This window comes from Delphinus delphis, chromosome 8 (genome assembly GCF_949987515.2).
Source record: "Delphinus delphis chromosome 8, mDelDel1.2, whole genome shotgun sequence".
Lineage (NCBI taxonomy): Eukaryota > Metazoa > Chordata > Mammalia > Artiodactyla > Delphinidae > Delphinus > Delphinus delphis.
Window position 1 is genome coordinate 75,819,224 of NC_082690.1, and position 24,969 is coordinate 75,844,192.

The 24,969-nt window shown below is 38.6% G+C and overlaps 1 protein-coding gene across 3 annotated transcripts in view; it reads left to right on the top strand.

Moving 5' to 3' along the window:
• The window catches only part of NELL1 (neural EGFL like 1), an 872,742-nt gene that overhangs the window by 779,430 nt on the left and 68,343 nt on the right, over positions 1–24,969 (top strand). For 2 of the 3 annotated variants that reach the window (XM_060017348.1, XM_060017350.1), the window contains one exon: positions 20,635–20,775. The exons of the other annotated variant lie outside the window; for it this stretch is intronic. In XM_060017348.1, the coding sequence (XP_059873331.1) occupies positions 20,635–20,775 (141 nt within the window). The remainder of the gene's footprint in view (positions 1–20,634; positions 20,776–24,969) is intronic. 3 annotated transcript variants of the gene reach the window in all.

Consider the following 24,969-nt stretch of genomic DNA (forward strand, 5'->3'; position numbering starts at 1 on the left):
AACGCCTGAATAGTTAGCATATTACGCTAAGAAGAACATAGACCCAGGAGGCAGAAGACCTCAGTGGGGCTTTCCCACCTTGAGCAGTTTCTGAGTCTCAGTTTCACCAGGTTTGAAGGGAAAATCTGAAACTTAATGTGCCCCATTCACTGTGGGGTGTGAGGGTCAAACAAGATACTGAGTGTGATAGCACGTCGCATATGGCTCCATGCTGAGCCTGCCCTGAGAGATCACCATTGTTGTCAAGCCTGCAAGGTACAGCATTTCGCATCAAAAAGACTGTCTTAGGAGCTCCATGATCTAAGTTTGAGTGCGGAGCCAGAGCATCCTCTAGACATTGCAGAGAGTACGTTCACACCTCCACGGCGCTTCACTGCAGGTTGGGGAGCAGCAACTGAAGCCTACTGAACTGAGTAATGATCTTCCTGCAGACCTGGCTCTGGATGTGTTCCCCAGAAATGCTAGAGTTTCTCCGGGTAGGTAGCACTGAGTTTCCCCCAGAGAGATGATTGTTTCTTTGTCTGGCTCCCTCAACAGACTCTGAGGTCCTCAAGGGAAGAGGCTATGTGTGGTATTTATGATTTCACAGAAGAAGGTGGAAGAAAGAGTCAATATTGCATAGTAGGAGAAACAGAGTATTTGGCATTAGACAGACCTGTACTGGAATCTCAACTCAATCATGTAGTATCCTACATGGCCTATACTTTTGCTTTTCTTATGTGTAAAATGGAGAGAGTAAGTCATACTTCTGGGCATTTAGTAGACATGGAAGAAATATTCATTCTCTTCCTTCTTTGTATTTCATCACCTAATCTCTGGACTCATGATAGATGATGTGTGTGTGTGTGTGTGTGTGTGTGTGTGTGTGTGTGTGTGTGTGTGTGTGTGTGTGTGTGTGTGTGTGTGTGTGTATTCATGCTGTTAGGTAGGAGACTTTAGATAAATTACTTCTCTCATTGGGCCTCAATTTTCCTTTGTTTAAACAGATGGTCATTGGACTCAGAGTTTGCAAACTGAGAGCTTGAATTCAATGAAAACTTATTTTCTGTGCCCTGTCCAGTGTTGGCCTAACTGGTGTTTTAAAAAAATAAAATTAACTTTACAGGCAGACTTAACCAGTGAACCTTCAACGGAGTGAAGGAATAGTCTTTGCTGGGATTCCACCATGGCTGGAGCTAAGTAACAGCTGCTCCCAATAGGCAGGGCATGTACTCTCACCAGTTTACTAAAGCCTGGGCTACATCGTTCACTTATTTTGCCTGCCTGGATTCTGTTAATCTTTGGAATGTATGACCTTGAATATGGTAGCATATAAAAATTCCATTCCTCTGTTCCCTTGTGACTCAGTGATTTCTAAGCATGTGGAATTTCGACAAACTTAGCTATTACCAATACTACAATGGCTAACCCACACAATTGGAAAGAGCTGTTGTTTCTCTATAGGCCCTGAAAAGGGACAGATGACAAATGACCATAGGCAATGATATTATCCTCTAATCCATTTCTGAGTGATTTTCACCCCATGTAATCTACTCTATCAGTAGTCTGTCTTCTCTAGACCTCTAGATACCTAAATGGACTCTCAAGTTGAATGGTTGGTTGTTTGAAGCAAGATGACTCGTTTTCTTTGTTTCCACTCGTAGTTACTTGGTCCCGGCTCTGAGCTTTCCAGATCATAGATTCTCAGGCGGACTCGCAGGGCCAGCTCTGGCTCTGGACCCTTTGTGAACAGCATCAGCCCAGTAAAGACATTTTCAGACCAAATGCATCCAGGATACTGTGGCACTAGAGCCAGAAAAAGCAGCAGAAATGTTCTTTAGAGATCTTAAATTCACGTCCTTCTATCTGTTTAACAGTATGCTTGAATTTTCTCTTCTGAATTTCTTCTCCAACTCACGGAATAGAAAAAGAGACACTTTTCTTTCTCCCCTTCCAAAAACACCAATTAAAAAACTTTGTGAATTTGACAAATAAAGGCTTTTACTTTTTTTCCAAAATAACTTTTTCATTATTATGGTTGCTTGTCTGCCATTAAACAATATAAAAGAATTTTTTCTTTGGGTGTAATCAGATGGTGACAGAAATATGGTGAAGTTTCTAAAGGACTGACTTATTTCAACATTTCCTTTTTTATTGGAGCCTGAAGCCTCTCTGTTTTATTTGGAGGTAAATTATCTTATTTATCATGTCTGCATAAATACCTCCACCATGAATAATGCAGACTATTGGAATATTCAACGAAAAACATGTGGACCTGTTCTGAAAGGAATAGGTTTAACATCTTGCAGGAATAAATTAAAAACCAACTTGTGTTCCACCTTTTAAGCGAGAAAATAAAGCATTGTTCAGGATGGTTTCTCTGCTGTCTTAACCAAGGATTCTTAAGGCCATAAAGATACTTAGGATTAGGTATAATGAATGGCATAAGGGGAAAAGGTTAAAACATAGCCGTTTCAGTTTCCTGGTCACGTCAGGCAGACCTGCAATTTGGTAAGAGTGACGGTGTGACCTACTGAAAGGGAGACTAGCCTACTGAAGTTTTAAAATCAAAAACAAGTTCAAATCTTACCATACCATGCACTAGCTAGCTTTATAGAAATTATTTGCTCTCTTTTGAGCTTGGTTTTCTTATCTACAAAAGAGGGATAAAAGTATTCTATTGGTTAGTTGTTGCTTGTGGCTGCAAGTAACAGAACACTCAAGTAATTGTGACTTAATAATAAAATCCTGAATTAAGTTTCATGACATAAATCTGGCATTATGTAGCTGCAGGGTTAGTTCAGAAGGCTAGTTTGGTGTGCCTGTAATTTTACTGGATTTTCTCTCATGGGACCAAGATGGCTGCACTCCCCATCGTCAAGTCCTCCGTCAGGGCTGCTACATGGAATGGATATGCCAGGAATTCTGTCATTTCACCATGAAAGGCAACCCCATTCTTACTTCCAGCCCCAGCAGACTTCCCCTTACTTCTCATTAGTCAGAACTTGGTCACATGCCCTTATCTAGATAAACCACTGGGAAAGGCGACAGGGATAGCATTATGACCATAGACCTGTGGTTCTCAAAGTATGGTTGTTAGGATGATTCTGGTAAGCTTGTTCAAATACAAATTGCTGGGTTCTACCCCCAGAATTTCTGGTTCAGTATGCTGGGGTAGGGCCTGATAATTTTCATTTCTAGTGTGTTCACTGCTAGTTAATGCTGCTAGCTTGAGGATTACTCTTTGAAAACCTGTTATTTAGATGGAGTAATTCCACCCCTGGGGCTGGGATATGGGCTTCCTCTTTTCTGAGATTAAGGAACCACTACCCTTTATGTAAACAACTCAAAGTTCTACCAGAAGGGAATGGAAGGTGGTGTATCGGGTCACAATATAGCAGTTAAACAAAAACCTCAGCAGGTAATTCAATGGAAGTAGTTGAATAGAGTGAATTATTTACAAAGGTGTTAGACGAGCTTAATGAGCAATTGGGGGAAGCAGGAGCGACCTAGAGATTAGCATTGCAGGAGCCACTCCTCCTGCTTGGGCTGGAAAGGTATAGCCCTTGTCAGAGATGCTACCAAAGGTAGAGAGGGTGGGAAGAAATGTCCTGCTTCTCTCTTCCTCCCTCACTCCTAAGTCTCACCAATGCCCCCAGTCAGCCACACCTAGCTGAAAGCCAGTTGACAAAAGGGTCTGAGGCATACTACTCTCCGGAGTCAACAGAGGAAAGGTAGGTACTGAATTGACAGCAAATAGATGAATGACTGGCACAAGGGGCTGGGAGAATGGCAAGGAGTCAGCTGCAAATGCTTGCTGTGTATAAGACTGACAGAAGCATTCAAAAACATATTTAGAGTAGTTAACAGCATGCATGTTACAAAACAAGATCTCGGTAAATGGTGATGATGATGAGCAACAATGACAATGATGGTAATGATGGAATGAAGTGATTCCCAGAGAATTGCCAGAACACATTATGTCCCCTTTACTAGTGTGAAGTGTACTCCGCCATCTTCCCCAGATCCTCAGAGGAATCTTTTACACTTAGTTCATAGAATGACACTGGACGTCTTTCTTTACCTTCTTGCTAACAACAGATACGTATATCAGAAACTTTGATCTGATGCTAAGACGAGAATAGAGAATTGAAAGTGCCCTTTAGACTGAGAAGCATTCCTAAGGGAAAGTTGTAGACTGTCCAAAGTAGGATGGGTTCGTGAGCCAGTATATTCATCTCAGATATGCTGCAGTTGTAAAATAAAACCTTGATTGGTTTTGAACTCAATTCTTAGGTCCAGATACCTCAGGTGAAGCTGACTTTATGTTTTGCTCCAGGGATGGGCTGGTAATCCAGACATGGCCACAGCAATTACTTCAGGACTCAGCAGATGACCAAGTTGAGACCAATGATGCTCAAATCCTAGATTTTTGACAATGCTGTTGATAAAGAATCTCTCTTTTTGATGGATTTAGAACAGCTTAGAACAGCTGGAGAGGCTCTGGTTTAAAGTGAAGCTAGAACAATGAAGAGCAGAGTAACAAGAGGAGGAGTCTGAATGCTGATGATACTGTTTGATTACCTGAATCCCATAGTTTAGAACCCCTGGAGGTTTCAATTAGGTGAGACAGTATGTTTATTTGGGGCTGGAAGTTGTTAAGTGAGGTTAAAGTATAACCTGAAACCGATGGTCCAAGGTTAAAAGGTGTTTCAGCATCAACTTACCATTCAAGTACTCATTCCTGGGCCTCTCTCCACGTACCTGGTCCTTACACCTCATGATTACTGCTTTGTGTTCTCCTAGATCTGTACTTCACAATTACTCCTCCAGCCTTTGCCCTTCACTCTTTCTTTCGTTTTGTTGTTCAGAATCATATTTTTGTATTTCCTCTGGTTCTCAGCATCGAAAATTTACATTTGGCTCTTCTGCTTCAGGTTATGTTAAGAAATATGCCTTCTATTTTAATAGAGTCTTTGAGAGGCCTTGATGTCGACACTGACGCTACCTCACATACTCCAGCCCCGTGGCAGGACCAGATATAGTGTAAAAATCTGTTTGCCTGTCTTTTACTAGCTTCTTACAGTGGAAAGTTAGATCATTGGTCTTAAACTTTTCTTTTTTCTAGTAAGCGCATTACAGCCAAACATTTGTTTCCAGGCGTTGCTGTAGCTGATTCCCGCCAATTTTAACATGTTGTATTTTTATTATCATTCATCATATTTCATATTTTCCCGTAATTTCTTTTTTAATCCATGGGCTTTTGGAAGTGGTGTAGTTTCCTAATATGTTTACTTTTTCTAGATATCTTATTGTTATTTGACTTCTCATTTAATTCTGAAGGTCAGAGAACATACCCTGTAAGAATTCAATCTTTTTAACTTTTTAGAGATTGTTTAATGAACCAGCATTTGTTTTATCTTGATCAGCTTTTCATGTGCACTCGCAAAAAAAATATGTATGCTGAAGTAACTGGGTGTCATTTCAGTAAATGTCAATAAGTCTTGTTTAGGTCTTCTACATTCTTACTGATTTTTTTCTGTCTAGTTATTCTATGAATTACCGAAATATGGGTGTTAAAATTTCTGGATTTGTGTATTTTCCCCTTTAGTTCTTTGGCTTTGTTTGATGTGTTTTGAAGCTTTGCTATTAAGAACTTTCAGTATTTAGGATTGTTATATCTTCCTGATGAGCTGACTCTTTTAGGAAATGCCTTTTTTATCTTTGCTAATTTTTCTTATCTTCAAGCCTATTTTTTTCTGATATAAATATAGCTATTCCAACCTTTAACAGTGTATACATATATCAAATTATCATGTTGTACACTTTAAATATTTTACAATTTTATTTGCCAAGTATCCCTTAATTAAGCTGAAAAATAATACGTATTCCAGCTTTCTTAACATTCATGTGTACACGTTATATCTTTTCCCATACTTCTAAACTGCTTGTACTTTTGTATTTACAGTGCAGCCCTTGAAGACAATATATAATTCGATCTTGCTTTTTTATCTAGTCTGGTAACCTTTGCCTTTAGCTGCGTGAGACACACACACACACACACACACACACACACACACATACACATTTAATACAGATATTGATATGGTTGGATTTGGGTTTACCATTTTTCAGTTTCTTTTCTATTTGTCTGATTTTTTTGATTTTTTTAATTCCTCTTTTCCCTTTATTGATGCCTTCTTTGGGGTTAATCAAATACTTTTATTTTATTAGGTTTTTTGCTTTTTTAAAATTATTTTTAGTGGTTGTCGTAGGGATTACAATATGAACCTTTAATTTTCAGTCTACTCTGGCTACTGTTCTGCTAGATCAGTATAGTTCTGTTTTTCACAGACTACTTCGAATTAATATCTTAATACTTGAGTATGGTTCCATTTTACCACCCACCTCTCCTTTTGCTCTTGTTGTCATCTGTTACATCTACGTACATTCTGAGTCCTACAATAGTGACATAATTTTTGATTTAAAGTTATTTGTATTTTAAAGAAGTTAAGAGACTAAAACAGAGATAATCCATATAGTTTATATATTTTCACCTATATTTATTATTGGTAATGTGCTTCATTTCTTCCACTGGATCTGAGATACCATCTAATTTCCTTTTCCTTCACCCTTAAGAACTTCCTTCAGTGTTTCTTGTAGTGCCAGTCAGCTTGCTATGATCCTCTGTTTTAGTTTATCTGAAAATATATTTATATTACCATCATTTTTGAAAAACAGTTTTATTGCATCTAGACTTCTGGATATATAAACCATTCACACTTAGTGTGATTGTTGATATGGCTAAAGTCTCTCATCTTGCTATTTGTTTTCTATTTGTCCCATGTGTTCTTTGTTCCCTGTCTACTTTTTTATGTCCATTTTTGCAATGAGTGTTTTATAGGATTGCATTTTATCTTGTTTCCTTATTAGTTATCAATCTTTATTTTGTGACTCTACTGGCTGCTTTTGTATTTATAGTATAACCTTTAACTTATCATAGGCTACCTTTAAGTGCTATTATACTGCCTTACATTTAAGAACCTTACAGTAATACACTTCCATTTCTTCCCTGTTGGACTTTATGCTATTGTTGTACATTTTATTTCACATGTGTTTGAAACCTCCAAATACATTTTTTTTAATAAACAGTCAAAAATCATTTAAAGATATTTAAATAATAAGAAAATAATTTAAAAATAAAAATTTAAATTTTTTGCTAAAAATAATAAAGAAAATAATTTTACAATGCAGACACCATTTGCAGTATTCTTCGGTCTTTTGAGTGCATCCATATTTTCATCTATTATCATTTTCCTTGTGTCTGAAGGACTCCCTTTAAAATGTCATGTAGTACTGAAAGGCTAGCTGTGATATCTTGCAGCTTTTATATATCTGAAAGGTCTTTATTTCACTTCGTCTGTGAAATTTATTTGTGCTATGTATAGAATCCTAAGTTGACAGGTTTTTCTTTTCATTCTATGCTTTTAAAGCCATTACTTCACTGTCTTTTTCACTTGCATTGTTTCATGAAAGAAATCTGACATTCTTATCTTTGTTCCTCTGCATGTAACGTATCTTTTTTTTTTTTCTTTGACTACTTTTTAAGTTTTTACTTTATCACTGTTTGGAGGAAGTTTGATTATGATGTACCTTCATGTTTTCTTCTTCATGTCTCTTGCACCTGGGGCTCAGTGAGCTTCTTGATTCTATTTGCTTATAGTTTTCAATGCCTTTGGACTATTTTTGGCTAATATTCAAGTATTTTTCCTGTCTTCCTGCTCCTTATTCAGGGACTTCAATTACACAAGTATTAGACAACTTGATTTTCTCCTATAGTTTGATTCTCTTTTAATTTTTTTAAAGTCTGTTTTTTATTTATATTTTGTTTTGGATAGTTTCTATTTCTGTGTCTTAAAGTTCACTAATCTTTTCTTTTCTAATCTGCCAGTAGCCTCATACAGTGTATTTCTCATCTCATACATTGTAGCTTTTATCTCTATTAGCTTGATTTGGAGATACATGCATGCAGATGGTGTGTGTGTGTATATATATATATATATATATATATATATATATATATACACACACACACACACATATATATACATCATATATATAATATTATATTATATATTCTATCTATAATATACAGTTAATATATATAAACTCTTTTCCTGTCTCTATTAACTATTTTAACATGAATACAGTTATAGTAACTGTTTTAATGTCCTATATTCTAACACCTGTGTCGATTCTGTTTTGATATCAAATGATTTCTTTCCTCTTCATTTTGAGTTAGATTTTTTTTTCAGACATCCTAATAATCTTTGTTTGAATGCCAGTCAATATTGATTTTACTTTTTGGATACTGGATATTTTTGTATTCCTATAAATATTCCTGAGCTTTCTTCTGGGACACAGTTAAGATACTTATATACAATTATATCCTTTTGGGTCTTGCTTTTAAGATTATTAGTTGAGGCCAATGCTGTGTTTAATATAAGGCTAATTATTCTACAGTACTGAGGCAAGACGTTTTTGTGTACTCTATCCAGTACTACTCAATGAATTATGAGAATTTTCAGTCTAGCTTGTGGAAGCATGCACTAGTTCCCTCCCTAGGTGACCACCAGATACTGTTGCCTCTAATCCATTCTGATTGTCTTTCTCCAGCTTTGAGTAGTTTCATGACACTCATTTTCTGATCAGTACTCTGCTGAATACATGAAAGGGACACCCTGCAGGACTCCAGAGTTCTCTCTGTGCAGCTCTTGCCCCTCCACTACTCTGCTCTGCAAATTCTAGCTATCTTGTTCTCTCCATACCCTTAGCTCCATATCCTTAAACCAGGTAATCCACTGGGCTCCTCTTGTGCTCCTCCCCCTTGTACCAGGTCTGAACCTCTCTCAAGGTAGCAAACTAGGGCAATTGCAGGACTCTTCTCATGTGTTTTATGTCTCTCAGGTATCATTCTTCTTAACTGCCTAATTTCCAATATCTTAAAAACCATTTTGTTCATATATATTGTTTGGATTGTTCTTGTTATTTTGGGTGGGAAGGTAAGTCCAGTCCCTGTTATTCAATTTTCAATAAAAGTAGAAGTCTATTTATTTTTCAACTCAGTATCTTTTTATTTCAGTCCTTGAACATATTTCTGTGTTTCTTTAAAGTTCTGTCTATTTTATCCAACATCTGGGTAAGAGTGGGGTTAGTTTCTATTATCTGCTTTTTCTCTTTAGCATGGTCACATTTCTTATTTCTTTAGATGTATAATTTTTTTATTGTGTATTGGATAATTATGTTCCTACTTAGTAGAGGTAGAATTTTCCTCTGAAGAGTGCTTATTTTCATTATAGCAGGCAGTTAAATTGGTTAGCCTCAGACTCTAATTTCTGTCTCCTCTGTAGTAGCATTGGCTGAAATCTGTACTCAACTCTTTCACCTGCATATCTGTTGCTAACGATAAGTTAGTTCATCTTTAGGCCTGAAATGGTGCTTAGCCACAGGTGATGCTAAAAAAGAAGTTCCTTCTTCCTCCAAAATATGCAGGAGGCTGTATGGGTTAATGGGCGTATTCTGGAGTCAAGTAGACCTTGGTTTAAATCTCTCTCTGCCACTTTCCAGATTCTTTACCATGGGCACATGATTTAAACATCTAAGCCCCCATTTTCTGTTTAAGGTAATTCAGATTATGTCAGAGCCATTCTGAGAACCAGATGAAGTAGTGAATATAAAGCACTTGTCGGAGGGCCTGACATATAGTAAATTACTAATAGGTAGAAGTTCAAAAATTCTATTTGGTAAGAGAGAAACTATAGCAAGAAACACAGAATATTCTAAAATAGAGTGGATATAAGTTAAATAGGGTAGCAGAACTGTGTTAAAGAGCACAGTAGGAATTCAGCTGATAGAACTGTTAAACACTATAGGAATTCAGAGGAAAGAAAGAGGATTTTTTTGTGGGATTAAAATTTGTGCTTGGATTTTAACTTAAAAAAAAAACAACAACAGTCACTTACAGAGTGGGAAGCATGAAATGAAATTTCACATAGAATATGTGGATACTAAGGTAACCAGGCCAGAGTGTGCCAAGGTTTTGTGCTGAAGAATTCTGAGAAATGAAAGAGAACTGATAGGCAAAGTGAGGTCAGATTATTGACTCTTTGAATGCCTGATGGGAGGTTTTGACAATAACGATCATTTGTAAGTACTAGAAGAGCCGGATATAATAAAATCACAGAATCATAGAAATTTCAGACTGGGAGTGAATGTGACCTAGTTCAATGGTTTTGTTTGTTTGTTTGTTGTTTTAATTATCAATGTGCAACACAGTGAAACTTTAATAGATCTATACTACAGAAATGTATAACTTGCTCAATGGCCACCCCAGGTGGGTCCGTCTGGAGATTCAACTGGTTTGCCTAAGAGAACCTCCATGGAAACCTAGTGCTCTGTTGAGTACTAGTTGAAAAACACTGATATAGTTAAATCTTTGCTTATTGTAAAAATAAAAGAGTTAATGTATTGAGTTGGAAAGTGACTTACTCAAGCTGAATTAGCTATCGAGTGCCAGAATAGCTAGTGTTATTTTAATTAAAATTTTCTGAGCAATTAGATTTGGGAACATCAGCCTTGGGAATTAGATTTGGGAACATCTCCTGTGAATTGGAGAAGACAGTGGTGGAAAGACCAGCCAGGAGATACTGCACTCATTCAGGTCTGAGAAAATAAGGAACTGAGTGTGGTGTTGGCAACAGATCTAGCGAATGGATGCAAAACAGATTTTTAAACCATGTCAAAGGAAGAAGTTTCAATGCATCTCCCTTCCCTTCCTCTGACTTTCCCTCACCCAGAGAATATTCCTTTTGTGCCACTGAATTCCAGGTCCTGCTCTGTCCTCATGTCACCTCATGGGCTTACAACCTAGCAAAGGGCTTGCTGAGAGGATGGATATTTGAGTATAGACTTGGAGGTTGAGACATTAAGCCATGGAGATATCTGAGAGAACATTCTAGACAGAGGAACAGCTTATGTGGACAACATATGCAGCGGCCGGAGCATGTCTGATATGCCTGAGGAGTAGCTGGGAAGTCAGTGTAGCTGTCCTGGCCAGTGTAATCAAAAAGAACAGTGTTTGATGAACTCAAAGAAGTAAGAGAAGGCAGATCATGTGAGGTTTTGTAAGCCGTTATAACAACTTTGACCTTTTATTCATTGATTGTGAGGAATGAGAGCTGAGACGGAGTACTGGGGAGGAAAATGAGTTTGATACATAGAAAGATATATGTTATAGTAATGCTTTGGGTAGAATGAGTTTGAAATGAAGAGACCTCTGAGATTAGCTTATTCATAGGCAATAGTAAATGTGTGTATGAACTTTTGTAAGAGGTCACATTATAGAGACGTAGATGAGAAACCCTCCAGATTAGAGAGGAGAGTTAAAGTGGGATAAATTGATTCGTTGTAGAAGAATTTGGGAATGATTTGTTCAGAGAATAGTCAAAGAAAAAGAAGCACTTCAGAGATAAAATTAGAAGGGTACAACTCTCTTGTGCCAAGTCAGTAAAGAAAGAGATTTACAAAAGGCAGAGAAGAGCAATATCACCAATGCCACTGATGCTATTATTAATAGCAGGCACCGTTCAGTTTAATGGACTGAACCTAGTTGCTCATCAGCACTTACGAAGAAGAAACAGTAATAATGATGTCACCATATATTCTGTGTAGCAGTTAATTGACTTCCAGAGCTTGTTTATACCTTATTGAAGCTTTGTTTGTGAGGCAGACGAAACATTTATTTTTGTTATTGCAAATTAGATAATGAAGAAACTGAGGTACAAAGTGATCACTTAAACGTGATAACACCATTCAGCTGGTTAGTAGCAGATGAAGACATCAGCCCAAAGCCCAGATCTGCCATCTTGTAGGGAGGTAAAGCTGGAAGAAGACTGAGGTGTGCTACAGCACAGTTCTTTCCTTTTACACGAAAGGAATGGAAGCCTGGAGACTTGGACTGTCTTGGCCTGGACACATAGTTCCTCCATGACCAAGTGGGGATTAGAAATTACAGAATGTTAATGGTTGCAGACCTAATGAGTGCCTGCCTAGTTTGGTGGAGTAGCTTTACATTGCTCTCATTCAATCCTTAAGGTAACAATGAGAGCTAGGTAATGTCCTCCTCCTTTAAGAGCCAAGGAAACTGAAGCTGAAAAAAGATAAACAACCTGCTCAGAGACTTCGAACTAGGAAGTCACAGAGCCAGGATTCAAACTCAGGTATATTTGACTACAAAGCTTTGTCTCATTTGCACATTGTCTCAATTCTCGGTTTTCAGCACAAAACCTCCCCTGTAGCTGCCTGCATAATCTTGATAGGTGCTGTTTTTTTCTTGTTTGCTTTTTTTTTTTTTTAAGATTGTGTCTGCATGCTTCTGACCTTAGCACAGTCTTTCCCCTTAATGTGGAAAGGGGTCTATCAAACCAGTTAGGAAACGCTGGCTGTAGCAATAAAGCAGCCCCAAAACGTATAATGGCTCAATAAGATAGAAACATATCTCTGCTCACATAGAGTCCCTGACAGTTTCAGGTCTGTGGAAGGGCTCTGCTCCACTTAGTCATGCATGGAGCCAGACAGACAAAGGCTCTGCCATTTTCAGCCTGTGGCTTCCAAGTTTCCTTATACATTAGCCTCCAGTGGGAAGGTGGAAACAGCATGGAGGTTCATATGAGATATTTTTGTGGGCCATATTGGAATTACATTATTTCTAACTTTAGAGCTAGAGCTTAGTCACAAAGCCTCACCCATCTGCAAAAGACATGTAGGCCTCACCCATCTGTAAAGGACCTATGCTCAGGACACACCCTTGGGAGCCCAAGAAGAAAAGATGGAAGAGCTAGACTGTTTTTACCACAGAGCCTTTCTTTTTCTTTTTTTTAATTCAAGTATAGTTGGTTTACTATGTTGTGTTAGTTTCTGGTGTACCGCAACGTGATTCAGTGGGTACACACGCACATGCACACACACATATATTCTTTTACAGATTCCTTTCCATTATAGGTTATACAAGATATGAATACACTTCCCTGTGCTATACAGTAGGTCCTTGTCATTTATCTATTTTATCTATAGTAGTTTGTATCTGTTAATCCCGAGCTCCTGGTTTATCCCTCCCCTGACCTTTCCCCTTTGATAACCATAAGTGTATCTTCTACGTGTGTGAGTCTCTTTCTGTTTTGTAAATAAGTTCATTTGTATCATTTTTTTTAGATTCCACATATAAGTAGTACTATATAATATTTGTCTTTCTCTGACTTACTTCACTTAGTATGATAATCTCTAGGTCCATCCATGTTGCTGCAAATGGCGTTATTTCATTCTTATTTGTGGCTGAGTAGTGTTCCACTTTATACACACACACACACACACACACACACACACACACACACACACACCACCTCTTCTTTATCCATTCATCTGTTGATGGACACTTAGGTTGTTTCCATGTCTTGGCTATTGTAAGTAGTGCTGCTATGAGCATTGGGGTGCATGTATCTTTTCGAATTAAAGTTTTCTCTGGATATATGCCCAGGAGTGGGATTGCTGGATCGCCACACTGTCTTCCATAGTGGCTGCATCAATTTACATTCCCACCAACAGTGCAAGAGGGTTCCCTTTTGTCCACACCGTCTCCAACATTTATTATTTGTAGACTCTTTGATGATGGCCATTCTGACCAGTGTGAGGTGATACCTCCATGTAGTTTTGATTTGCCTTTCCACAGAACCTCTCTTTTTCATTTATTTGTCTCTTTAGTTTCCCTCAAGTATTCTGATGTATGCTATGTTCAGTACAGTCCTGGAACTCAGCAAATATTAGATAATAATCAGGTTTGTGTTCACTGTACTTGTGGCAATTTATGGTATTGCTTTACTTCCTTAAAGTCATGTAACGTTTTTTGGGAGGAGAGAATCCAGTTTTATGGCGTGTATATTATAGATTCATAGATTCTATCACTGAATGTTTTGCAATATTACAATCGTCTCAAAATACAAATGAACATCAGTGTCTTATAGTTTTCTGCATATAGGTCTTCTGTCTCCTTAGGTAGGTTTATTCCTAGGTATTTTATTCTTTTTGTTGCAATGGTAAATGGGAATGTTTCCTTAATTTCTCTTTCAGATTTTTTGTCATTAGTGTATAGGAATGCAAGAGGTTTCTGTGCATTAATTTTGTATCCTGCTACTTTACCAAATTCATTGATGAGCTCTAGTAGTTTTCCAGTACCATCTTTAGGATTCTCTATGTATAGTATCATGTCATCTGCAAACAGTGACAGCTTTACTTCTTCTTTTCTGATTTGGATTCCTTTTATTTGTCTTCTCTGACTGCTGTGGCTAAAAGTTCCAAAACTATGTTGAATAGTAGTGGTGAGGGTGGACAACCTTGTCTTGTTCCTGATCTTAGAGGAAATGATTTCAGTTTTTCACCATTGAGAACAATGTTGGCTGTGGGTTTGTCATATATGGCCTTTATTATGTTGAGGTAAGTGGAGAGATATACCATGTTCTTGGATTGGAAGAATCAACATTGTGAAAAATGACTGTACTTACCAAAGCAATCTACAGATTCAGTGCAATCCCTGTCAAATTACCAATGGCATTTTTCACAGAACTAGAACAAAACATTTCCCAATTTGTATGGAAACACAAAAGACCCTGAATAGCCAAAGCAATCTTGAGAAAGTAAAACGGAGCTGGGGGAATCAGGCTCCCGGACTTCAGACTATACTACGAAGCTACAGTCATCAAGACAGTATGGTACTGGCACAAAAACAGAAATATAGCTCAATGGAACAGGATAGAAAGCCCAGAGATAAACCCATGCACATATAGTCACCTTATTTTGATAAAGGAGGCAAGAATATACAATGGAGAAAAGACAGCCTCTTCAATAAGTGGTGCTGGGAAAAATGGACAGCTACATGTAAAAGAATGAAATAAGAACACTCCCTAACACCATACACAAAATGGATTAAAGACCTAATGTAAGGCCAGACACTATAAAACTCTTAGAGGAAAACATAGGCAGAACACTCTATGACATAAATCACAGCAAGATCCTTTTGGACCCACCTCCTAGAGAAATGGAAATAAAAACACAAATAAACAAATGGGACCTAATGAAACTTCAAAGCTTTTGCACAGCAAAGGAAACCATAAACAAGATGAAAAGACAACCCTCCGAATGGGAGAAAATATTTGCAAATGAAGCAACTGACAAAGGATTAATCTCCAAAATTTACAAGCAGCTCATGCAGCTCAATATCAAAAAAACGAACAACCCAATCTAAAAATGGGCAGAAGACCTAAATAGACATTTTCCATACCATAATTCAAAAAGAGTCATGTACCACAGTGTTCATTGCAGCACTATTTACAATAGCCAGGACATGGAGGCAACCTATGTGTCCATCAACAGGTGGATGGCTAAAGATGTGGCACATATATATATATATATACACACACAATGGAATATTACTCAGCCATAAAAAAGAAACGAAATTGAGTTATTTGTAGTGAGGTGGATGGACCTAGAGTCTGTCATACAGAGTGAAGTAAGTCAGAAAGACAAAAACAAATACCATATGTTAACACATATATATGGACTCTAAAAAAAAAATGCTTCTGAAGAACCTAAGGGCAGGGCAGGAATAAAGATGCAGACATAGAGAATGGACTTGAGGGCACAGGGAGGGGGAAGGGTAAGCTGGGACGACGTGAGAGAGTAGCATGGACATATATACACTACCAAATGTAAAATAGATAGCTAGTGGGAAGCAGCCACATAGCACAGGGAGATCAGCTCCGTGCTCTGTGACCACCTAGAGGGGTGGGGTAGGGAGGCTGGGAGGGAGACGCAAGAGGGAGGAGATATGGGGATATATGTATATGTATAGCTGATTCACTTTGTTATAAAGCAGAAACTAACACACCATTGTTAAGCAATTATACTCCAATAAAGATGCTAAAAAAATAATTAAAAATATATAAATTTTTAAAAATGCAAATGAACATTTTTAAAGATCCAGAAATCGTCTCTCAGTCCTAACCAGTGACCTGGTTACAAGATAATATTAATTTTTTTCTGTCTTCTATTTTTAAGCAGTAATATAGGGTCCGAAGTTAATATCCTATACCATAGGAGAAACAGTAGATTTTCTTAAGGGTGTTTTTTGTTCATCACATCTATGAAGTTTGATTTTGTTATTCCTGATCTACAGATCAGAAAGCAAAAATTTGGAAAATTCTAAACAATACACTAGTGTGTTGTTGGGCAGGAGTTTGAAGTCGTATTTGTGTGCAAAGCCAGTGTTCTCAACCATGGTTATGTGTTTACATTCCAGTTGCACTGACAGACTCTAAGTGTCTGGAGTACAGGGACCTTATCTTTTTCATCTCTTTATCATAGGGTGGAATATACCTTCATACAAGTATGCTCAATAAACTTCTGTTGAATGAATGAAAGCATTAAAAGTTTTTCTCATGGCTCAACCTACAAATCCCTAGAAAAGATATAATCAACTATTTAACTGTGAACTTTAACCAATTAATATGAAATACAAAAGTATCTCCTTGGAAATAAACTTTGAGAGCAACTTTATTTTGTAAATTTTCAAATAGCAAATCTGAGAGAGAGGAGATCAGATGAAGGAAGAGATTCATCCAAGTCAAGAAACTAGAATTTTGCAAGAATCCAAGGATGTGTTTGCCAGTGACTTTTGATAGCAAATTCACTGTACATTCCAAATCGGGTTAAACGTGTTGTTTAGGACACATCCTATGGAAAAACCTTGGGTTGTCCTCTGTTTTTCATGCTGAATAAAAAACTCAAAGTACAAGTGGGATTCTTGATTGAAGGCAACTTTAACTGTGTGTCTTTTGTTGCCTTAAAATCTCTAAAGATTAGACTCAGAAGCAAAGTCTTAAAAACTATGTAGTGTCTTTTAGACACTATAAAGTGTCTTTTAGGTAAATAAGATATAAAGATTAAACTAACCCCATAATATTTAATTTTGCGAATTGACATTGTATCTTTGTGATTTGCAAATAGCAGGAACTCTTGTGGTACTTTGAGTCTCTATTACAGCACTTTTTCATTGTTCCTTATGTTCGGTCCATTGTCATTTATTTTTTCATTCATTCATTCCCACAGACTTGTATTGGGTACTTTGATATTGCTTGACATTCACTTATTATTCCAAGAAATGTAAACCTAAGATGTTGTCTCTATTCTTGGAAAGTCTGCATTTGAGGGATGGACACAATAGGGAGATACTGCTGTGCTTAAATAGATGTGTGTGTCCATAGTGAGGCATTAGGGAGGGAGGGCCTGTATGTCTGGAGGAGTTGGAGTAGGTGATATCAGTTAGGGTTTGAAGGATGAGTGTGTGTGTTATATACCTCTTCCTCTTGTTTGAGAGCTCCTGGGTTTCAGGAATCACATCTTCTTCACCTTTGCATCTGTTTTGCAACTGCCACAATACAAATAGCATCCTTGACATGTATTTTCAGCTCAGCCAATATTTAGAGAATTGAATAAATACATTATCTTGGTGTAAATCTTCCTTTCTCCATTCATCAATGACATGATGTGATAGAACAGTGACAAGTACGGGTTCTAGCTCATTCTGAACCTGGTTTCACCATATGTTAGCTATTTGACCTGGGCTATCATGTGATTCATTATGTAGCAGACACTTGGATACAAAAGTGAATACTATAGGTTCCACTGTCAAGAATCCTCCAACATCTCTTGTTTCCTCTGCTACATTTTCAGGTCTGTGCTGAGATTTAAACTGAGATTTAAACAAAATCCTAGGATTTGTTATAGGAAGGAAAAATGATTTTTTTATTTATCTGTTTCCTTTGCAATGTCTGACACCATGTGATGCACCCAGGCTCACTGTGATTTATCAGAATTCCTTGAGAAAGGGGGCCGGATTCCATGGTGAACTCACAGAGACCCCGTTCCTGGAGCATCTGTTTTGTTTGTTTGCCCGTAGCAAGTGCTGACTGGGAGAAACATATCTCTTAGGACAAAGGCAGCCACAAGCCATTTAACAGTTTTTAAAGTCCCCAAAGTATCACTGAAAAGCCTCCACGTGTTTTCTGTATTTGGGTATGTGGTTGTTGCTTTTAATACTACTGCGACTATACAGAAGAAATAGCCAGTTTTACGAACACGATGAAAATATAAGCACCTCTCAAGTACAGCCCGGTCTCCTATAAAATGAAACTGTTGGCTTCAGTTATAGACCTGGCCCACGAAAGAGAAATGTGCAGCCTTGTTTGCAGGTGCTATTGTGTGATGAGCCCTGGTTATTCCCAGTGAAGCCCCAGAATCTGCTGTGTGCAGTGCAGCTCCCAGGCAAGGAACACCTCCACTACTTTTCTAATTTTCAGTATAAGCCAGGAATACCCCAGTGTCTCTGGGGTAGTTGCACATGTATAATTTGACTGGTTGTATTCACTCCCTATGAGTCTTCCATGCTACACAGATAACTTATATCCTGCTGGATCGTGGAAGCTTTTACTAGTTTCTCTTATTTCATTTTGGGAATAAAAATATCTGTGAATTGAAAAAAAAATATTTGCACATCATTCAGTATTCCCACCTAGAAATTTCCTGTAGAATTGAGAGCAGGAGGAATTATTTGTAAGATGTTCAGATAATTTATCCTCCAAACTGAGTTGGTTTTGAGAGTGAAAGAGGCAGCAGGTGACAATGAGACCAACCAGGACATATGATTTCTATGGTTATTTGAGAAGTTTTGCTTTTGTATGTCCTGGTTTCCTGACACTAACTGTGGCTAGATGGTTGTTACCTAAGTATTGTCATTAGTCTAGAAATCACAGGGTCTGTGGGGAATCATGACAGACTTGCTGGAAGCTTTGGAAATAAATGTCTGAGGCAAAACGTGTTGCTGCTTCGTTACAGAGAGTTATCTTTCAGCCTCTCATAGAGAAGTTCTCTCTGAAAATCAGTCTTCTAGTTATGTCTGTTCCTCTTGGTGACCTATATTTAGAAATAACCAAACTGACTTCATAACTTAGGGCCCGGTCCTTCCCCTCTGTGAGACATGGCCTCAAGTCACTTCTCTGTTTCAATTTATGAACATTTTAGTGATTCAAGGTGTGTCCCACTGAACCACACACCTGTAAAATTTCAGAAATGAAAACATAGTTGTTGAAATTTTATTGTTTGGAGATTTATAATAAATGCACACACAACCTGGCTGCTATAGCTGAAGGTGCTATAGAAGCACTAGGTCCTGTGGCCTGATTGCATTTAGAAAGCTGAGGGATGCTGTATGTCAAAGGACTGCATGAACTTAATGACACAGCCATAGAGGAAGAAGATGGCAGTTGGCAGAAAAAGGCCAGGATGGAGCTGCCCAGAATAAAGAGCTGCACCTTTCCTCTCTTTACTTGGCTGGAATGCTATGAGATGAGACTGGCAGGTTTCAAACTACGTTCACAGCCTTGTGCACAACTCGGGACTTTTCAGTATAATAGATACACTGGTAGTTGACGCCTACAGCACGGCACTGCTGAACAGGACTCCGAAGTGCGTTGTATCCATTATGTGTTATATCTTAGTATTAATTACATTTCTATTTGTATAAGACTGCTGTAGTTCAGGTGTTTCTAGGAGGACTAGGGGGGGATTCCCAGCCCGCAATGGCTATATTCCAAGAAATAATTGCCTGGAGAGATTCTGTAAGATGAGCTGAGCCTGGCATGACGACTGACAGCTCATCTTTCTGCAGTGGTGTCATTTTCCTTCAGCTCAGAGGCAAGCCTTTGGGCTAGAGAATCCAGGCATTTGCTGATTCTAAGAAGCCAGATTCTAGAGCAAATAGAGTCCAGAAAACTTCTTTTCATCAGGCACGATTGAAGAATGAGGAGCTCTGATTGACGATCACAAATCAAGTCCTTAAGTGAATCAGCAGTTTTAGAAAGAATTAGAACAGTGGCTCTCAAACTGTGCTCCCCCAAAACTTAGTTTCACAAGATATTATCCAAAGAAAAAGCATTTCTCAGCCCAATAAATTTGGGAAATGGTGCATATTATGATTCTGCTAAGTTTTGCAGGGCATATAAAGATGATAAGTCTCTGAGACTGAAATCTATAAAACATTAGTGTAACACTATTTAACCTAGAGTTTCCTGAACTTATTTGTTCACAGGTATTTTCAGAGAATACCAAATAATATCTGGGATTACTATACTGAAATCATTGAAGCAGAGAAGAGTCATATACTCTGAATAACAAAACTGTGCCAAACATCCTCAATTTGGTTTCTGGTGATTCAGAAACTAACACAGCATGTGCCGTTAGGAATGTCTTCATGACCATCAGTTCTCATTCATTGTTCAATTTATGAGAAAGCACCCAAAAAATGAAGCTTTCAGTTTGTTTGTTTGGATTCTAGAAAAAAAAGATGGGATACAGTTTTTCCTGTAACTTTCTTTTAGGTGACTAACCAGTTTTAATTGATATGTTGACATGAGCATGTTTTAGGTGTTTATGGAAAGGTTAGTGTCAAAAGAAATTAATGTCCTGGTGGGCTTGTGTTTTTCTCTGAGGCAGATATTGATGAATGTACAGAGGGGATCATTGAGTGCCACAACCATTCCCGCTGCGTTAACCTGCCAGGGTGGTACCACTGTGAGTGCAGAAGCGGTTTCCATGACGATGGGACCTATTCACTGTCCGGGGAGTCCTGTATTGGTAAGCAGCTTTCAGCCATGCCCTCCATCCATCTAGACCTTTGCAGGAGGGGCAGCCTGCTTTGGTAGTCTGTTCAGCTCCCAGTGTTAAGATATGACCCCTCACTGGTTAAACTCATCAGTTTTCAAATTTCCTCCCTCTGCAATTCAGGGATCAGGGCAGGGATTAGGCAGTGCAGGGTTTTAGAACTATTATACAGAAACTGGGGCAGTCAGAGGACAAAGCCTGGGTCTGTAGTCTGTGGCTTTTAGTTCTTTCTGAAGGAAACCACGACTTGCTGGAATTTTTCACAGTTTAAGATACAGCTGTGGGAGAAAAGGAAATATTGAGGGACTTAGAAAGTTTAGTTTAAATCTCGGCTCTTGTACTACAAAAGTCACTGTACCTCTCTGAGCCTTCTCCTGTGAATACATAAAAAATGTGGATAATAATGCACATATATTATTAGATTTAAATGGGATACCATAATATTTAAGGATTATAAGCTTTGGATTGATGCACAAATATGATAGAGTCAAATTAACCTTATTATCGTTGCTATTACCACTGCTGTCATCTTTGCAAGGTCTCCTTTAATCACTTTTCTGCTTGCAGTTCTGTTAACTGCTGAACAGAGGAAGTTAACAGATGGAGTTCTTCCCCTTCAAGACCTTATACCTTTCACAAAATCCAAACAACTGATCAAAAATGTAATCATTTCAGGGGCTTCCCTGGTGGCGCAGTAGTTGAGAGTCCGCCTGCCAGTGCAGGGGACACGGGTTCGTGCCCCGGTCCGGGAAGATCCCACATGCCGCGGAGCAGCTGGGCCCGTGAGCCACGGCCGCTGAGCCTGCGCGTCCGGAGCCTGTGCTCCGCAGCGGGAGAGACCACGGCAGTGAGAGGCCCGCGTACCGCAAAAAAAAAAAAAAATGTAATCATTTCCATGAGAACCTTGGCCAATCCAGTTATTTCATGTCATGTGGACTCAGCTGAATTCTTAATGCTGATTTGGACAGACCCAGAGGGCAAGCATTCTGACCATGGGTTCTCAAAGTTCAGAATGCTGAATTCAAAAATGGAAATTTGACTTTGCTCTCTGCATATCTGCATCTTATTTTTTCTAAAGGTTGCTCCTGAGAACCAGTCAGTGTTTTTTACAACTTTTCCCCTAAGATTGCAGAGATGAACTGGGGGACAATAGGCACATGGCATGAATTGTCCATTGCAATGTCAGCATTACTGTTGAGAGGCACGCAGTGTAGTTGTTAGAGGCATAGACCCTTGAGCCAGACTCCCTGAAGTCAAATTCCAGCTCTCCCGTTACTAAGTAGGTTGCGAGGTCTTAACTAAACTCGACCTCATTTGTCTCATCTATAAAATGGAAATGTTCATGTTCCTGCATATTCAGCCCTCTGCCCCACGTCTATCCGTGTTTCTTTTATTGTTAAAACGATGATTTGCAACCTCAGGGAGAGGTTTGCAACTATCCTGGGTCTTCATATACTTCCTTTACACGTGGCCAGGAACTTCTGTATGTGCACAACTCAGAGTAAATGGATGTTATGTGAATAGGGATAGATGAAATGGCTGTTGCTGGATAGAAATATAGAATATTGACATATGCGATGTTACATTTTGGGGCTAAAGATAAAAATTTCATTTTTAAAAACAGTACTTAACATCAATAAATAGGTGACTCTTAGCTTTTTTGTGCATAAAAGACCTTAAACATGACGTAGTTGATCCAATTTGATAACTGCCTGGACCTGCCGTGGTGTCGCACACTTCTGTGCCTTTGCATGGGCCGACCCCTCTGACTGGAATGGAACAGAGTTCTGAGTCAAGGAGCTCTTCTCCTTGATCACGTTGATTCACATGTGAATTTTTGTTCATTTTCCTAACTTCAGCTCATGTTTCACTGGGACCCCATGAAGCATTCTTTGATGTCTTCATAGGAGTTTTCGCTTCTCTCCTCTCTAGCTCTAGAGCTTTTAACCCGGCATATGTTTCTGTAGCTTCACTTGTTGCACTACCATTCAGTTTATTTGCTCTTGGACTAGCCTGTGAACATGAAATGAGGTTTATTCTTCTGTCTCTCCAGCGAGACCCTTTGGTAGTTGGTGTGCAGTAAATGGGAAGATGCAACCACAGTTCATGTGTCCAATAAAGAAATGCAATCTCAGAAAGAGTGACACCTTGCTTCCAGCCACGTAGCTTGTTTGGTACAAGTCGAGACTCAAGCCTAGGTCAAGGGTGACTCTATGTCCCAGATGCTGGGGAAAGTCCCACTTTATACCTATTGTTCTGCTGTAATTATCAGTTGTGCCCTGTCACTGTCATAACTGTCCCTGTTAGAACGACAGATGTCATGGTCACCTCCCCTGCTGATTTCTCTCTGCCATGCTGAGTGACGTGCCCTCCCCAGGGATGCACTTTCTTCATCCATGAACTGCTTCCTGCTCTGCCCAGGAAAATGTCGGTGAACTGGATTCCTTGGCAAGGAACTAGGGTTGTTTTTAGTAGTAACATATTTTCTGAATTCACTTTCATTTCCTCACCTTTAAAAATAGCTTTGTATATGGGTCTTACTAAGAACAGAAATCTGACCATCATTTAGGTTATTTTTGGTAGTTGAGAGCACTGTTGGTTCAGAATATTTCTTAGTGTAACAGATGTATAAATCTGATCATGTCACTTTCTTGTTACATCCGTCTAACGCCTTCCCATTGAATGTAAATAAATTTCTATCTTCTTTGCATGGTCTTCCTCCAGGCTTTAGGTGACATTGTCCCTGCCCACTTATTGGGCTTATCTCTTATATATGTTAGCCTTTCTGATCTTTTCATGCCTTGAACATGACAGTGAACTCACCCAGTTTCAGGGCCTTTGGCTTTGACGTTCTCTCTGTCTGGAACACTCAACACCTGTTTCCTTGCATGGTTGTCTTTTTTTTTTTGAAGTATAGTTGATTTACAATACTGTGTTAGTTTCATGTGTACAGCATAGTGATTTGTTTTCTTTTTCTTTGCAGATTATATTCCATTAAAGGTTATTACAAGATATTGGGTATAGTTCCCTGTGCTATACAGCAAATCCTTGTTATCTATTTTATGTATAGTCGTTTGTATCTGTTAATCCCATACTCCTATTTGTCCCTCCCTCCCTTCCTTTCTCTTTGGTAACCATAAGTTTGTTTTCTATGTCTGTGAGTCTGTTTCTGTTTTGTATATAGACTCATTTGTATTATTTTTTAGATTCCACATATAAGTGATATCATATAGTATTTGTCTTTCTCTGACTTATTTCACTTAGTATAATATTCTCTGTGTCTATTCATGTTGCTGCAAATGGCAACATTTCTTTCTTTTCATGTCTGAGTAATATTCCACTCTGTGTGTATGTGTATGTGTGTGGTGTGTGTGTGTGTGTATGTGTATATGTGTGTACACACACACACACACACACACACACACCACACACCACACATCTTCTGAAGTCAATCATTTGTTGATGAGCACTTGGGTTGCTTCCATGTCTTGGCTATTACAAATAGTGCTGCTCTGAACATTGGGGTGCATGTGTCTTTTTGAATTAGAGTTTTCATTTTTCCAGGTATATACCCAGGAGTGGGATTGCTGGATCATATGGTAACTCTACTTTTAGTTTTTTAAGAAACCTCCATACTGTTTCCACAGTGTCTGCACCAATTTACACTCCCACCAACAATGTAGGAGGGTTCCTTTTTCTCCACACCCTTTCCAGAATTTGTTTTTCTTTTTTTTTATGAATATCTTGAAGTCCTAACTCTTAATTAATTAATTTATTTTTGCTGTGTTGCGTCTTCGTTTCTGTGCAAGGGCTTTCTCTAGTTGTGGCAAGCGGGGGCCACTCTTCATCGCGGTGCACGGGCCTCTCACTATCGTGGCCTCTCTTGTTGCGGAGCACAGGTTCCAGACGCGCAGGCTCAGTAGTTGTGGCTCACGGGCCTAGTTGCTCCACAGCATGTGGGATCCTCCCAGACCAGGGCTCGAACCCATGTTCCCTGCATTAGCAGGCAGATTCTCAACCACTGCGCCACCAGGGAAGCCTGAGAATTTGTTATTTGTAGACTTATTTTTTCATTTAATTCTTAGCTCGAATGCCACTTGTTTGAGGAGACTCTCCCTGACTATTTTATCTGGGGTAGTTGCTTCATTATATCACTCTCTTTTATAT